General features: G+C 18.6%; 1 protein-coding gene across 1 annotated transcript; it reads right to left on the minus strand.

Annotated features, from left to right (window-relative positions):
* Window positions 1-508: 508 nt before the first annotated feature.
* Window positions 509-17,483, minus strand: Bma-pes-7 (Uncharacterized protein; the record flags this gene model as incomplete). Its single annotated transcript, XM_043080796.1, has 23 exons — window positions 509-652; window positions 1,033-1,147; window positions 1,884-2,027; window positions 2,321-2,463; window positions 2,900-3,050; window positions 3,518-3,585; window positions 4,250-4,411; window positions 6,435-6,519; window positions 7,035-7,295; window positions 7,981-8,161; window positions 8,682-8,868; window positions 9,077-9,198; window positions 9,420-9,506; window positions 10,030-10,171; window positions 10,605-10,751; window positions 10,937-11,088; window positions 11,912-12,118; window positions 13,752-13,917; window positions 14,289-14,440; window positions 15,158-15,296; window positions 15,639-15,734; window positions 15,982-16,129; window positions 16,771-17,483. 23 exons carry the CDS (start codon window positions 17,481-17,483, stop codon window positions 509-511), a joined length of 3,912 nt encoding a protein of 1,303 aa, XP_042936730.1.
* Window positions 17,484-19,427: the final 1,944 nt, after the last annotated feature.

Here is a 19,427-nt window from a genome sequence, read left to right on the forward strand (position 1 = left end):
AAGTAATTTAATAATAATTTACCTAATTTTAATACTTTTTTTAGCAGAAGAAGTGGAAGAATATGGAAATGAAACGTGAATTAATAATTTAATTAATCTTCATTTCGAGTTTTATGTATGGTACTGATTAATACCATGAAATGTATCATATTAGAAGTTTAAAATTAAATCAGTTTGAATAAACTGAATTAATCATAGCATAACAATGAATAATTAAAAAACAATCCAAAAATGGCAAATTACAATTCATCTAAAAAGGTTATGATATGACATTAGCATTTTTTCGCTTGTTAACTTAGACAAAAAAGAAAAATAAAACTGTTTAAAATATTTCGCAACAAAAATAAAATGTTAAATTTAATTTCAATTTTAATATAGCATTTCGTAAATTTACTTTCGGCTGGTATTTCTACAATAATATTTTTATAATAAAACGAAAAAGTAACAATTTGAGAGAATTGATAAACTTTAAAAATGAAATTTAATATTTAATGATATCTTTAATCATTTAAATTTTTTCAAATAATTTTGCATATCGTTCCAAACGTTTCTGATAATCCAATTGAGTTTTTTCAAGCTCTGACACTAATTTACGCATTGTTATCAAATCGATTTGACGAATTTTACGATATTCATCCGTTTTGTTAATTTCCTGAAATGTATGCTAAATTTTATTTTTCCACTTAAATAATATTGATTATTTGATGTGTGCATTTTTTAATTACTATTTCTATTTAATTAATTATAATAAATTTAACATATTTTTATTTTTCATTAAAATAAATGAAAGAAAGAATGATAGTAACTGTTTTGTACAATAAAATTATGTATTTTTTTATCAATTTACGAAATTATTCTTTTTCATTTCAAACTGATATATATTTTTTTGATTATCAAATAATTCATTTTATGATTTTTTTTTTTAATAACTTCAATTCTTTTTTTTTAAATTATTAAATATAGTTTTGATGAAAATAAAAAATAGAAAAAAAAAAAAAAAAGGAAAAATAATAATTATTATTGTAAATAAACCTTAGCGATAGCTGTGACAATACTTTGATAATTATTTATTGATGTTACTCGTTTAGCCTTCTCTAATGTGCTCAACTGACGAATAATATGGCATTTTGTCTCATCCAATGTTAGCCTTAAATAATTTTTAATCAAATACTTGAAAACAAAAAAACTGTATTCAAATTTTGATCCCAGAAATTAAACATTTAATTAAATTAATACATTAATAGGAATATTAATTATTATATTATATAGCGCATCGTTTGTAATAAAACATAATTGCATTAGATAAATATTAATGAATTATATTAAATTAGTATCAATTTTGAGTTTATTATAATAATTAAAATTAGTTCATATTAATATAAAATGAAATTTAAATTATTTTGACATTATTTGTGTTTTTTTTTCCTCTTAATATCTAATACATCAATTATTTACTTTACTTATCACTGCAAGAAATTTTACGCTTAAACTGTAATATCAGTAAAGTATGTTTTGTAATAATGCCTATTAATAAATAAGTTAGTCAATGAATAATAAATTAATTAATTGATAATAAATAAATTCTACAAATAAATAAGTAATAGACAAATTAGTAAATAAATAATAGATAAATATGTAAATAAATAAATAATAGATAAATAGGTAAATAAATAAGTAAATAAGTGAACAATCTTTTTCACTCATTTTTTTTTTTCATCAGATTATTTCACTCATTATTAATTAAATAAATATATAAAATACAAAAATTATATAATAGAATAAGCAAATGAATAAAACAATTAATTGATCAGCTAATTAATTAATTAATTAATTAAATGCAAAAATTATGAGATAAATTTAAAAATAATATTATCAATACTTACTTTATATGTTGATTATTATTATTTCGATGTAAAAATTTTCGAAAAATTTCCTCTTCTTTCTGAAGTGTATGATGAGCAAGAAGTTGTGTTAAATTATTACCCGGGCAACCACTTAACAAGCAATTTTCCACATATTGCATCGTTCTGGGTAGAAAAAAAAGGGGAAAAATTAAAACAAGAGAGAAAAAATAGGAATTGAGTTAAAGAATTGGATAAATATTTTGTTAAAGTGAAATAAAATTTTAATCAAATTATTAAATAATTTGAGAAAAAAAATCAATTATTAATAATTAATTTTTGAAAAAAAATTTCGTCAATAATTATTTTTTTTTAAAAAAAAAAATGAAAAGTAAAAAAATTTTTCTAGAATTAAATTTATCACTTACTAATTATTTTATTGATAATAAAAAATGAAAAAAAAAAAAAAATTTTATAACCTTCGGAATATTTCATCGTAATTATCAGTTTCATTTGATGTAAAAGGATGCAAATGAAGTGTCACATATTGTTTTATATTATCAATCGGTAATGATAATACATTAGCAATAAACTGACTCAATTGTGAATTTTTTGAAATTATCTGATAAATTAATCAATTATTATCTTTTTTTTTTGTAATTAATTTTGTTGATAATATTATTGCAAATAAACAAACAAACAAATAAACAAATTGTAATAAATAATTTTTCATACAATTAAATTCTCATTTTATATATTCTACTGCTAGAATAGTAAATTATTACTATATTTGATTAATGATTACGATTAATTATTATTATTATTTTTTAATAGTAACAATGAATTAATTAAATTATTTAATAGTTACAATGAATTAATTGAATTATTTAATAGTTACAATGAATTAATTAAATTATTAATTACTGTTGTAATATAAAATTAGAGTTAAAAAAAAAAAGGAAAGAAAAATTATTTTGAATTCAAACTTTTTTATTAAAATTATTTTCAAATAATATTCATTTTATGCATATATCTTCGTCAATATTTGCACAACAAACCTCGTTGACATCATTTTGAAACTTTTGAAGGGTGACATGTAGTTGACACATTGTTAGATGAAGGATAGGCCTGTATGATTCATATTTCTTCCATTTTTCATCATCAATACTGCACGGTGGATTTTGCATTATAAATTTAATAAAATGTAATCTAAAATAAAAATAATGAGAGAAAAAAAAAAGAATTAAAATGTAAACAAATAAATATAAAAATTATTTAAATTATAATAATTTAAATCTTAAATATTAATTGTGACAATTTGCAAAAAACATATTAGTATTTAATTAAATTAAATTTGTTTACATAAAATATTCCATAAAATAAAAATTAAATTACTGATGAAGAAAACAAAAAATTTTCGAAGACTAATTAATATTCATCATCTTTTTTAAGCAACTAAATTATAACAACTTAAATTTTAAAAATTAATTATAAAAATTTGCAAGAGATATTAATATTGAATCAAATTAAAATTTGTTTGTATAAAATATTCCATAAAATAAAGATTAAATTATTAATCATTTTTCAAAGACTAAATTAATATTTGTGATTTTCTTTTTTCATTTTTTTTTTTTTTTTTTGATCAGAATAATTAATAAATTATTTAAAATGCTTACTTTGAAATAGTATTAATTTTTGTGATAGCATCATTCAATGAATTTAACCAATATTTTTCAGTGCTATACTGAAAAAAAAAAGAAAAAATCTGAAAAAAAAAAGGAAAAAAAATTTTTGTTAAATTTTATATAAAAAAATCATTATTTCAAGCATTTTGTAGATATTTAACATTTTATATTAACATTTGATATTAATATCCAAAGGTAATAGTACGAAGAATTGTTTACTTAAAAAAGAAATAATTTCTTCAAAAATTGTTATTCATAATATTTCATATACACAAATAGAAAATATAAATTTAATTTTTCTATTAATTTCTTTATATTCAAATGCAAAATATGAAAAATTATATATTAATTCATAATTTTTTGTACTTAAATATAAAAATTAAAAAACAAATTTTTTTTTTCGATCTATAATTATTAGAAAGCATTAGCTCTACTAAACTACAATAATATTATCAGTTTTATTGATAAATATAAATAAAAAATTCATAAACAATAAATCTTACTTTCACGGTTAGCTTATTTTTAGCTTTCCAGTCAAATAGAATTAATTTTGAAATTTTGTGATAAAAATTTTTTAGCTTACTTCAAAATTTCAAATTCAATATTACACCAGTAGACTTTATTGTTTATTATTGTCATAAAATTTCTGGAATTTTTGGTACTAATTAATTGATAAATGGAATTTATTTTTTAATGTTAAAAAAAAGGAAATGAAATACTTACACCAAAATTTAAAATACTATATTCGATAAATTTGCTAATTACTTTACGAATTGCTAAAGTTTTATATTCATTAACTTTTCCAATTTCGCTTATCATATTTAAACTTTCGCTAGCAGTAATTACTTTCATCCAACAGCCATTGTAGAGCCATGCATTAATTACCTGAAATTTTACCTTTATTTCTATCAATTTATCCTATCCTATCTACCTGATAATTCTATCAATTTATCCTATCCTATCTACCTGATAATTCTATCAATTTATCCTATCCTATCTACCTGATAATTCTATCAATTTATCCTATCTACCTGATAATTCTATCAATTTATCCTATCTACCTGATAATTCTATCAATTTATCCTATCTAACCTGATAATTCTATCAATTTATCCTTATTCTACTGATAATTCTATCAATTTATCCTATCTACCTGATAATTCTATCAATTTATCCTATCTATACTGATAATTCTATCAATTTATCCTATCTACCTGATAATTCTATCAATATCTATCCTATCTACCTGATAATTCTATCAATTTATCCTATCCTATCTACCTGATAATTCTATCAATTTATCCTATCTACCTGATAATTCTATCAATTTATCCTATCTACCTGATATTCTATCAATTTATCCTATCTACCTGATAATTCTATCAATTTATCCTATCTACCTGATAATTCTATCAATTTATCCTATCTACCTGATAATTCTATCAATTTATCCTATCTACCTGATAATTCTATCAATTTATCCTATTCTACCTGATAATTCTATCAATTTATCCTATCTACCTGATAATTCTATCAATTTATCCTATCTACCTGATAATTCTATCAATTTATCCTATCTACCTGATAATTCTATCAATTTATCCTATCTACCTGATAATTCTATCAATTTATCCTATCTACCTGATAATTCTATCAATTTATCCTATCCTATCTACCTGATAATTCTATCAATTTATCCTATCTACCTGATAATTCTATCAATTTATCCTATCTACCTGATAATTCTATCAATTTATCCTATCTACCTGATAATTCTATCAATTTATCCTATCTACCTGATAATTCTATCAATTTATCCTATCTACCTGATAATTCTATCAATTTATCCTATCTACCTGATAATTCTATCAATTTATCCTATCTGATATAAAATCAAACATTTTGAATCTTTACATCATAGAATCAAAGACTCTGTTTTTTTTTTAAGTTTTAAAAAAACTAACTCTTGTTACAATCATTAATTAACGACAAATTAAATTTACTTTATTTTTTCTTTTCATTTTCTCTTGAGTATTATCTAAAAATATTGAATGCTACAAATCTATGAATTAACAGAATTAGTTTCTTTTTTTGTAAAAAAAAAAAAAAAAAATGTTAATTAGTGATTGTAATAAGCGATTAAAATTAATTAATTATCACTTCCTAATTTAATAAAGTTGATTAGAATTAGTGATACTAATAATTGCAAAATAATTATTCAGTCAGAAATTTTGTCAGTGAAATGTGATGAAATCATTAGTGCAATTTAATTTATAAAATCATCCAAGATTCTGAATCTTCATATCATAAGATTAAAGATTCTGAATCATCATCCATGAGATTAGAGATTCTGAATCTTCATACCATAAGATTAAAGATTCTGAATCATCATCCATGAGATTAGAGATTCTGAATCTTCATACCATAAGATTAAAGATTCTGAATCACAATATCATGAGGCCAAAAAATTAAATCTTCACATAACAAATCCAAAGATTCTGAATCTTTATACCATAAGATTAAAGATTCTGAATCTTTATACCATAAGATTAAAGATTCTGAATCACAATATCATAAGGCCAAAAAATTAAATCTTCACATAACAAATCCAAAGATTCTGAATCTTTATACCATAAGATTAAAGATTCTGAATCTTTATACCATAAGATTAAAGATTCTGAATCTTTATACCATAAGATTAAAGATTCTGAATCACAATATCATAAGGCCAAAAAAATTGAATCTTCACATAATAAATCCAAAGATTCTGAATCTTCACACTATGAAGCCAAAATTTCATATTATAAGATCAGAAATTCCGATTTTTTCTTTCCAAGTATTTATTATTCTACAACAATTTCCACTATCATATTAAAATTAAATTTAAAAATTAAAAAATTAAATGAACCTGAATAATGGTACTATCAGATTGAGTTGGAAAATGCTTCTTCAAGTTATTTCTTGCTGATATCGCTATATATCGTATGATATCACTAAAAAAAAAAAACGAAAAAAATGTGATAAAAGAAAAATAAATTTAATATATTACTAAAAATGAAATTAATTAAAATAATTATAACATTAAAAAAATTTTTAAAAATTTAATTAATAATGTAAGCTTTATTTTTTGCCTAAAAATTATTTTAAAATTTATAATTATATTATAATTATTGATAATATATTAGAAGGAAAAAAAAAATTCACTTTTTGGTTTTATTAAAAATTTCTTATTTAAAATATAATTCATTGCAAATTAATTTCCCAATTTTGATTACAGAAAAATTTTTGATTTATTTTAATAAAAATTATTCCTTATGATAATTTTCATATGATATTTTCATTCTCTATCAATATTTCTTTTCATTTATTAATTTAATATTATTTCATTAACACATCTTTTTTTTTTTTTTTTTACAAAAAAATTTTGACTATTTAATAAAAGTTTAAAAATCAAAATGAAAAAAAAAAAATAATTTTAATTTAATTTTTTTTTTTTTGTAATACTTACGGATATTTGAAGGTTTTTGTAAAGATAATTTGAGCATAAGCAATAGCCCAATGAATGAGAAATTGTTTACTATTATTAAAAATTTTGTTTACTATAGCATTTTCCATTGCTTTATTAATATTTGTTGTTTTACTGCCAGTTATTGATTCGAAAAGATTTATTGGATTAAGATTAAAATATTGTTCATAATAATTGATATTATTTAAATTTTGATTTAATTCTGCTATTTGTTGCTGTTGTAGCTCCATTTTACCATATAATCTAAAATTTTCATTTTTTAAATTTTAATGCTAAAAAAAACACAAAAAAAAAGATTAATTATAATTAACAAATGATTGATTAATTAATTATAGAAAAATAAATGATTAATTATAATTTTTAGAAAAGGAGAAAAAAAAAACTATCATTTTATTAGTATTAAAATTTGATAATATTTAAGATTAAAGGAAAAAAAGAAATGATAATTCAATTATTCTTAATTATTATAAAAAAGTTTGACATTTCTAATTTCATTTATATAAATAACTCATTTTTTTTTTTTTTAAATTTTATAATGCTTAAATAATTAAACATAAAAATTTCAATGTTTTACTAATTTTATTTTTGCAATGATTTTGAATTATTTCATTTCTATTACATATGCTATTCGATTTAAATTTGCTTTTGTAAGTGTAAAACTGAATTTAATTTAATTTGATTGAATTAAATTACTAAAATGAAATAAATTTTATGATATTAATTATTACTATTTGTAGTGTAGAAAAATAAATTTGTATTAAATATCAAATACATATTTTTTTGGGCATATATTGTTGTTACTTTTTCTAAATTTCTAAAAAAAAAAAAAAAAAAAAAATTTCTACCTTTTTAATTAAGTACCATAATCTAAAAATTCAAAAATTTAAATAAAAATTTAAAATTAGAAAAATGAAAATGAAATATCCACTCCATTAGTATTTGTAAAATAACAGTGGATGAATTATTCCGGAAATCGATTGGATTATTTAATTGTTTTATTTCTTCATGCAAATATTTCGCTAATAATAAAGCTAATAATGACATTTCAGGATTGCTCATTCCGTAACTGTAAACAGGTAAAACGGATTTTCGAAATAAATCCGACAATCCTGAAAAATAAATATTAAAAAATTAAATCTTTTTAAATTTTCATTTAAATTCTTTATTTTAATATTTATTTATCAATAAACAGCTATTTAATCTTTCTAAAAAAAAAAAAAAAAAAAAAATGTATATGTAAATTAATCTAAAAATTTAATTTTTTTATAACAAATTTAAATATAACAAAAAAGAAGAAAAAAAAAATTATTTTTTCTTAAATTAAATTAAACCATTTAAAAATTATTTTTATATAAAATCTATTCTAATTCTTTAAAAAATCGATTTTAACTCAAATTTTTTTTTCTTAAAATATTTATATCTTTCGAATGAAAATTTTTTTATTATAATTTATTTACAAAATAAAAAGAAATTGTCACATTTGCTTAATTCTTTGTTTTAATTATTCAATTATTAAATGCAAATTTATTTTTGAAAATTTTTAGCATTTGATAGTTTTCAAAAAAAAAAAAAGAAATTAAAATTAAATTTGATTTCATTCCTTCCTATTATATTTTAAACCCTACCTACCATTTGGGTTATTGCTATATTTACCCATCAATTTAACAAAATATTGCGGTTTTGTTTGTAAATGGAAAAAAATAATTTCATAAAGTTTCATCGTTATATCATTTTTATCACTAACTGATAATGGCTTATCATATGCTATATAATCGTTTGCTTCCATACGAATATTTTTCAATAAACTTCGTAATTCCTATAATTAATTGAAAAAATAAAAATTTGCAAAAAAAAAAATGAAATATTTTTTTAAAATAATTTATTTAAATTTCAAAAATTTTTTTTAACATTCATCAAATATCTCAAAAGTTTACTTTTTATCAAAATTAAAATCAAATAAATTTTTTTTTTAATTCTAAATTTTAGTTTAAAAAGTAATTTGGAAAAGTTAATGAAACATTTACTTGAAATTGAATTTTGTTGGCGGATATTTGAACAATTTTCTCATCCAAATCCATCATTTTCTCTTTCAAATATTCATTTGCATTAATTAATTTTGTTGCATATAATCGATTTTTTTTCAATTCTATAAATTATTACTATTATTATTAATTATTAATTTTTTTTTAACTTATTAATTTAATACTTTTAATTTTAATTCGTTTCAATTTATTAATAATTATATTAAAAGATTTATTTATAAAATTTTCTTCTGAATATAAACTGATAAAATTTCAATTTTCTTGAAAAATTTTTTTCACAACTTAAATTTTAAATATTAAAAATTTTTTTTAGAAAAATGATTACCTTCGTTTTCTGTTTCATCATTTTGTGTATGCAATAACAATGAAATAAATTGTCGTACTACTCGAAGAGATGGCTTATCAGATATTTCTATTGAAAAACAAAAAATAAAAATAAAAAATGTAATTTTTTTTTTTGCTAAATATTTTTCCTCTTGTTATTTTCCGGTTTTCCGTATTTCTTTTCATTTCGAACATTTTTTTTTTTCTTTTCGCTTTTTTTAAATGTAACATTAAAATTTTTGTATTACTCATAATTATATTTCGTTTTATGATTCATCGTCTTATCATTTTCAATCCTATAATAATTACATTTGAACTTTTTTCGATCAGTTTTAATTTCACATTTCAATTTTAATTTTTATTTCTACTTCCATTTATATATTTTTTTTAATCAATGCCATCTAAATTTTTATTTACTGCTCGACCATTGGTGAATCTTATTAGCTTATTATTTATTATTATTGATATTATTTGTTATTTTTTATTAATATTATTATTATTGCCAATATTTATTATTATATTATATTATTATTATCAATATTATTACTATTAATGTTATCATTATTGTTATTGCTATTATTATTTATTATTATTGTTATCATTATTATTACTCAATTCTTCGAAATTTTTCGAGAATAATCGTTTTTTCCACCATTGTTGAATTTTGGTTGCTGCTTTCTCCAATTTCATTTCATTATCATTTCCATCTTTCTGATCCATGTCATCCTTATCATTTATCATTGTGCTGATATCCTGCAACAAATCGATAAATTTAGCCAAAACTTTTTTTGGATTTCTTTCTTTGAGCAAAAAGAATTTTCGACAATTATTTCACTTATTATTTTAATTACTTATGGATACAAATATTTGATCTAATTTAAATAAGAAATAATCTAACACAAATTTAGGTAATAATATTTACCTAAATTTCAGTTTACTACAACTCGATTATTTCAGATTATTATTATTTCACATAATTAAGGTGCAAATATCTTATTGCAAGTCTAAATTCCGAGGTTTAATTTTAAATTTCTTAAATACAAATTTTAAAATTTAAGATAAAATTTAAAAAAAAATATCTTATTTGATTTTCCTTCAATTATGTTATATTTGATAATCTCAACGACAAAAAATTATAAATGACTGAAATTGAAATGATAGAAATTCTCGACTCTCGATGTATTACCTCAATTTCCTCTCTTGTTAACATCCATTTAATAATTTTGTTCGGCTTATCATAAATTATTTTTTCATTATCAACATTTATAAATAATTCACCATCATTAAATCGTTCTCGTAAATATTCATCATTTCTTTCATTTATATTCGATTCCTAATAAAATTACAAAAAAAAAAAAAATTAATTAGCAAAAATAAGTTAAGAAAATAATAATATTTCGATATTTTTAATTTAAAAAAAAAAATATTTTAACAGTAATTTGCTTTTTTTTTCCTTTAATATTTGTTTACATATTCAAATTTAAAAATTTTTTTAATTTACAAAAAAAAAAAAATTACCCATTTTTTCTTTCGTATAATAATTTCCTCTGTTAAACGAGCAATAAATTCTGACAATGAAATATTTTGTATAATACTATTCCATGATGTAAGCAATAATTTTTTTGCTTTATCTTTTTTATCATCCAGAAGAAATAAATTTAAATGAAGTGCTAAAATTTGATAAATTTTTAAACAGTTTAAAATTATTATTGATTTTTTTTTAAATATTTTAAAGCATTAAATTTATCATAAATAAATAAATCATAATATCAAATCTGTTCTCTCACTTTTTTTTTTTTGATAATTCTAACTAAAATTGCAGTGATATGATAAAGATATCAGTTTGATACATACAATTAATTATATTAATATATTTTAATATTATTTTATCGAATTTAAAATAAATAAACATTCGAAAGAAAGAAATTGATTTTTTTTTTGAAGATTTCGAAGCATTAAATTTATTAAAATAAACAATTCATATTTATCAAATTTGTTCTGGCACTTTTTTTTTTTTTTGATAAATCTAATAAAATTGCAGTGATATGATAAGGATACTAATTGATGTATGTGATTAGGATTTTTAATTAAATTATACATTGATATGATTAAACTCTTTTTTCTCGATAAGTCCAACAAATCTTACAGTGATATGATAATGATATCAGCTTGATACATACAATTAATTATTTTAATATATTTTAATATTATTTTATCAGATTTAAAATAAATAAATATTTGAGAGAAAGAAATAAACGAATTATTAATAATGCGTTCATTTGATTTATATATTTTCAATATTTGAATATTTCTGCAATTTCTTTTTTTTTTAATTAATAACATATTTTTTTCTTCAATTAATAATACAAATCTCTTTTTAAGTTTTATATATTCTAATTCCATTTTCAATTACAAATTTTCAGTAATGAATTTCCACAACAAATTATATAATAATAAGAGGGCAAAAATTAACAAAAATTAAAATTTACATACTATCTTGTGATTTAATAATTGCAATTGCTACATTTTGGTTGACCTTTCGAATGACCTTGTCCACTTCCGCCATTGTCAACGGTGAATAATTTTTCAATGCATACATATAAAATGAAATATATTCCATTTTAAAATCATCCAAATTACAAATTATCATTAATAAATCATTGCAATTATTATTTTCACATGCCAAATGTATTTTTTCCACTGAAAAATATTTTTTTTTAATTAAAAATTAAATTTTTTTTTTTTGAAATATATCTTTAAAAAAAAAAAAAATTCATTTTTTCTTCGTCTAATATTTAAATTAATTTTTTCGTTTTTAGAATATGAAAAATTAGTTAATATTTAAATAAATTATTTAATAAATTATTGAATTAAATTTTCTATATATATTACTTAATTGTTTAATTTAAAAAAGAAAAAAAAAAAACATAATAATACACAAGTGACCATTTAGCACTAAATTATTGTGTTTTTTTTTTTTTTTTGAGCAAATATTTTAATTTATTTAAATAATTGCAAATTTGTTGTGTTTTGTCGATTTTATAAAATTTTTAATTAAATTTATTACTTTAAAATATTTTAGCACTTTAATAATAAAATTTATCCATTCTAACATTTTTTTATTTGATAAGCGAATTATTTTTTTAATTAAAAAATTTTTTATCTTTATTTATTATCTTTTTTTATCGTTCCGTACAAAATTTAATGTTAACATCAAATTTATATTTCATTTAAACTGCGAGAAAAAAAAAATATATTCGCCATTAAAAATTTAAACTTAAATGATTTAGTAATAAATAAATAATTTAAATGGATGATAAAATAAATAATTTAAACTTTCTATTTTCTTTTTTCTTTCAATAGAACTCAATAATATATAATAAGATAAAATATAAATTTAAATTAAATATTATTATTGCATTATGTCTGAATTAATTTTTTTAATTGTCGTTGATGCTTTGGACTAAAATTAAATTTAAATTTAAATTTTTTTTCCATTGAAATTTTAATTGCAATTTTGATTTTTTCTTACCTATGAAATAGAATTTACTAAAATTTGTTTTTTTTTTTTGAAAAAAAAGGCAAACATTAAAAAAAAAAGAAAAGTTAAAATAAGAAGAAAACATTTTGGGATAAAATTAAATGAATTATTCCTATATTAATTGAATAATTAAATTCAAAAATGAGAAAACAAAAAAGTTCAGTAAAAGAAACTTACAGATTTGATTAATAAATTGTCAATTATGAATTAAAATTGTAAAATTTTAAATATAATTATAATATTTAGTTAAAATCTTATCATTTATACTATCATCTAACACTGTATTACTTATAATACAAATTAAATTTAAAATTACATATAAAATTAACATTTATAATTTAGGTATAAAGGAGGAATTAATCAAAAATTTTAAAGTATCATAATCATACAAAATGATAATTTGATAATTTAATATTTATATATTTGATAATTTGATATCTTTGCAACTATTCTCTATTGATTTATTTAAAGATTTTTAATAATTTGAATTGATAATTTGATAATTTAATATTTATATATGATAAATTTATATAAAGAATTTTTAAAATTTTAATAATTTATTTATTTTAATTTTTTTTTTTTTTTTTTTTTTTTTTTTTTTTTTTTTTTTTTTTTTTTATTTTTTTTTTATTTATTATATTTTGATATTTGAAACTATTCTCTATTGATTTATTTAAAGGTTTTTAACAATTTGAATTGATAATTTGATAATTCAATATTTATATATGATAATTTATATAAAGAAATGTTATGTAAAACAAATTTAATAATTTAAGAATCGAATAAACATACAATTAACTTTGTTGATCGCTGCTTGAATTTGTTTACAATTTAAAAATTCATTTATGCCTAATATCTTTCGTTGATTTATAAGTTCTTCTTGATATCGATCAATAAATAAATCATTTACATATGAAATATTTGTATCAAAACATTTCAAACATTTCAATAAGATAACCTAAAATAGAAATAATTAATTTGAATAAAAAAAAATTTTAAGAATTTATCTAAAAATTATAATTAAAAAAAATTACAATAAATAAAAAATTAAAAAAAAAATGAATTTTAATAAAAAAAATTGAAATTTTTGAAGATAATAATAATGCTTTAATTTAAATATGATATAAATTAAGCAAGAATTAATATTAATTAAATGTAATAAAGACTGTTTATTATGCTAATTCTTATCATCAGTATTTAATTTAAAACTATCTCATATCACTCTTATCATTTTCAAACTATAATGCCATTCTGACACGTAAAGCTAATATCATTTTGACGTTTGACGTAAAAAAAAAAAGTTTGCTACTTTTTTTTTTTTTTTTTTACCTTATCATTAATGCTATTGTTTAATTGCATTATAGCTTCAATATTTGTATCATTCAAATTAACAGGTATTGTAGCCAAAATTTCATCAATATTACCAAATAATGATAAATCACTATTTTTTAAGCGTTCACGTACGTCATTTAACGTCATTGCTGTAAACAAAAAAAAAAAAAAATTCAAAATAAAAATAAAACAAATACTGGAATGAAGCAAAGAGAAAAATTTTAATTTAAATTTTAATCAGAAAAAAAAGTATGAATGAGTAATTTATTGAAATTAATTAAAATATATGTTAAAACTTCAATAAGATACTTTCATTTTCATTGATTTGAGAATAATACATTAAAAATAATTGCTAAAATTTAGCTTTCATTTCAAATTAACTACTTGAATTTTTCAATTCATTATTATTATTCGCTTTTTTCTTTGATGAAAAAATTTATTCTGCAAAAAAGTTTGTCATTTTTAAAAAATTTGATAATTATAGATGATGGTTTAATGAGATGTAAAAAATGATTATTCAAGTTTTAATAGCAATAAAATTTTATGAAATTTAAGATTGATAATAAATAAATTAAAATTCTTTTTAATTTATATTTTATGCCTTTGAATATAATTTTATTAACATTATTTTAGAAAACTGTAATAAAACATTAATTTTGGAATTATTTTGATATATTTAATAAAAGTTTTACATTTTATTAATTTTGGAATTACTCTGATATATTTAATAAAACTTTTACATTTTATTAATTTTGGAATTACTCTGATATATTTAATAAAACTTTTATATTTTACTAATTTTGGAATTATTTTGATATATTAAAAAAAAAAAAAACGTTACAATATTTCGAATAATACAAACTTACGTGAAAATTCAACGTTTTCTTCACGTCGAATAGATGGTCCACGATGCATTCGATGTAAATATTTAGCAAGCGCAAATAAGCTAAATACTGTTTTTATATTACGACCTTCATAAATATCTACAGTATCCGGAATTAAAACCTAAAAAATTTGTAATAATTAAAAAAATATATTTCAAAAAAAAATAATTAAAAAAAATAAAAATAATAAGAGCAATAATTGCTATAATTAGATAGATAACAAATGGAATAATTACTAATTCGAAATGATAATCAATTATAACTAATAAATTATTAATGCATTTTAGATTCAATATAAATTTATTATAATTATTCTAACAAAAAAAAAAAAAAAAAAAAAAAAAGAACTCAATTATAATCTTATTAAGTTACTCAAATTATAATCTTTATTGAAATAAAAGAATAAATAAAAAGTTTTCAAAAAATAATTTAAATTAAAAATAATAATTAGCATAATAAAAACCTCAGGAAAATGAATACTTCTTATTGCATCTTTCCATAAACTAATATTATCAGTGTGACGATAACAGCAAATTTGTCCATTTGTATTGAAATAATTCTAAAAATTTGTAAATTATAATTCTTAAAATAATTTCAAAAATTTTGAACTAATAAAAATTTTATGCAAATAATTATTCTGATAAAAGTAAAAAAAAAAAAAAAAAGAAAAGAAATAAAAAGATTTTTTGTTTTGAAAGAAAATGGAAAAAAAAAATGATAAATCAATTGATCAATTATATAATTTTGTTAATATATTCTATAATTTTTTTTTAATAAATATAATTAGTTAATTAATTAATTATAACCTGATCAATGTCAAAAATTTTTGACAACGGTACAATATGTGGCGCAAATGTATGAGCAAGACGAGCTAGCAATACACCGTTGGATAAATTATGCTCAAATTCCATTTCATTTGCAATATTATCTAATTGAAGACATTCTTTCAACCAACTATAATATATTGAAATTAATTATTTTTGTAGTTATTTTAAATTAGTTAAAATAATTGAAAAGTTATTTCAAATTAGTTAAAGTAATTGAAAAGTTATTTCAAATTAGTTAAAGTAATTGAAAAGTTATTTCAAATTAGTTAAAGTAATTGAAAAAAGAAAAATTAATAAAAAGGAAAATAATAATTAAAAGTAGTGAATTGAAGAAAAAGGAAAGTTACAACAAATTTTTAAAATTATTTTAACAATCTTTTTAGATATGTATGAGCAAATGAAATATTGGCAAATTTTTTAACATAAATCATTAAAATTTATATGAAATAAAGAAAAAAAAAGGACAAAACATCAAAAATTTTTTAAGGGTAATTTCTTCCTAATAACATTTATTAATAATATTTCTATTTTTTTTTCCTTTTTTTTTTTTTTTTTTTGAAATGAATAATAGCAATATTAATTATAAAATAATACATTGTATTAAAATAAATTAAACACTCAACAATTTAAATTAAATATTCTTAGATTATTAAGTTAAATTCTTCAAAATTAAAAAAAAAAACTTTTTTCTACATCTTTTAATTAATTTAATAAACTATTACAAAAATTATCAAAATTTAAAATTAGTAACAAAAAAAAAGAACTTACTTTCTTACTTCATTTAATCGTAACAAATATTCATATACTCTTTCATTTTCTCGTTTTTCATCCAATTTTTCCATTGTATATGATGAATTAATATTTAATGGTTCAATATGTGATGAATTTATTTTATCAGTAAATTGATAAGATTTGGTATTGCTACTATCATCTGATAATTGTAAATTTCTTGATAGTATAACAAATTGACTTTCATTACTTTTAACAATTTCATTTACATCCTTATCATTCACTGATTGGATATAATTATCACTGGAATGAGTAAATGATAATATTTCGTTATCATTATTACAGTTTAACTGAATTATCTTTCCTTGAGTAGTAGTAGTAGTCGTTGTCATTGTTGTCATTGTTGTTGTTGTTGGTAGTGTTGTTGGTGTTGTTGGTGGTGTTGTTGGTGTTGTTGGTAGTGTTGTTGGTGGTGTTGTTGGTGTTGTTGGTGTTGTTGGTATTGTTGTTGGTGTTGTTGTTGGTGGTGTTGTTGGTGGTGTTGTTGGTGTTGTTATTGGTGGTGTTGTTGGTGTTGTTGGTATTGTTGTTGGTGTTGTTGTTGTTGTTGGTAGTGTTGTTGGTGGTGTTGTTGGTGTTGTTGGTAGTGTTGTTGGTAGTGTTGTTGGTGTTGTTGGTAGTGTTGTTGGTAGTGTTGTTGGTATTGTTGTTGGTTTTATTGTTGTTGTTGTCATTGTTGTTGGAGTATTCATAGGACTGTAAATAATTTCATTTATTTGAATGAATGAAATTTATTAAAATAATTATAGTGAATCGAGAATTAATACAAACAAAAGAGTAATATAATTAATATGTAAAATTTGAGACAATAAATTGCATAAAAATTACGAATTCATTCAAATTAAACTAAAAAAAGTATATCGAAATACTTACATTTTTCATATTCACTTTTTCTTGTTTGTTTAAAAAAAAAAAGAAAAAAAAGATTAAAAATTTATTGCACAACATATTGTCAATCCAGTTTGTATAGAAAAAGTGGTTTAATTTTTTTAGAAAATATTTTAAGAAGATGGAAAAAGTTATTTAAATGTTTGTTTTAACTATTAAAATTACAAATTACTAAATTTCATAAAGCTCGTTACTCATCTTTATTGTCTAATTAATAGATTATTATTTTTCGTATTTCATTTTTAGTTGCACCAATATTTAATCCATCGATTTAATTTTGCACAAAATTTTAATTTTGGATTCATTTCACAAATAATAATCAAAAAAAAGTGAAATGAAATGAAATAATGATTATTTATCAAAGATTTTCTTCACTTTTTACATAAAAAAAGATTTAAATTATCAATGTTACAATAAATGTCAAAAAAAAAAATTGTGCAATTATAAACACAGACAAAAAAAGAGAAGAAAAACAAAAAAATATTGTTTACAATTTGATAAAAAAAAACAAACAAACAAAAACAAAAAAAATTAAAATATGAAAAAAGAAAAGAAAAAAGAATTTCTTTCTTTTTTTCTCTTTCATTTTTCAAATGAAAGAAAAGAAAAGTATGCTTTGCTAAAATTAGAAATAAAATGGAAATGATAACATCTACCACTGATAATAAATGATCGATTGATTGATTGATCGATTATATAGCATTGATAATGAATAGATAACGATTCTAAATCAAATCAAATTTGTCCTTTTTCAAAATTTTCGCTTTTCTTTTGCAACAAATGATAAAAAGAAATGAAATGAAATAGAAAAAAAATGATAAATAAGCTATCAAAAAAAAAAAAAAAAAAAATACAAAAAATTAATTTGAAAAAAAAAAAAAGAAAAAATGATAGAAATATTTGATATTTATCACATAGAATATTTCTATCAATGTTTAAATTTGATAAATCAATCATTCAACCATTCTTTCATTTTATTGAAAAAAGAAAAAGGAAGAAAAAAGAGAGAAAATTTATACTTTTTGTCAACGATCAAATAAATGAAAGCAAATATTCATTATCTTTTATTAACATTTCTCATCTTTTCCTTTTCCTTTTTTTTTTTCTTTTCTTTTTCCCTTTCTTTGTATATTTGAAATAAATGATTCATCATCCTATCATCACTATATCATAATCATCATCACTATTATTATTATTATTATTATTATTATTATTATTATTATTATTATAATAATAATATTAATTATAATTAATAATTAATATTAATAATAATATTATTATTATTATTATTATATTATTATTATTATTATTATATCATTATTATCATTATTACATTGTTATTATATTATTATTATTGTATTATTATTATTATTATGATTATTATTAGTATTATATTATTATTATTTTATCCATTTATTAACCTATTTTTTTATTTGTTTATTTATTTATTATTATCATTATCTACTACTATTAATCTATTAATTATTTCTGCTTCTCTTATTATTTTCATGTGATTTTATATAACAAAAATCATTTTTTATTAATTATTAATATTTATTATATTATTTAACTTCTTTTATTTAATTTATTATTATTTTTTTTTATGAATCATTTCATTATCTATTGACATTCTTATATATTATTTAACTTTTTTATTTATATTATTTTCTTACTATTTATTTAAATTATTTTTATTCATTTTTTTTTCACTTATTTTTTTCTTATAAATGATAATTTTATTTGAAAAA

Source organism: Brugia malayi (genome assembly GCF_000002995.4).
Source record: "Brugia malayi strain FR3 genome assembly, contig: Bm_v4_Chr3_scaffold_001, whole genome shotgun sequence".
In the NCBI taxonomy this organism is placed as follows: Eukaryota; Metazoa; Nematoda; class Chromadorea; order Rhabditida; family Onchocercidae; genus Brugia; species Brugia malayi.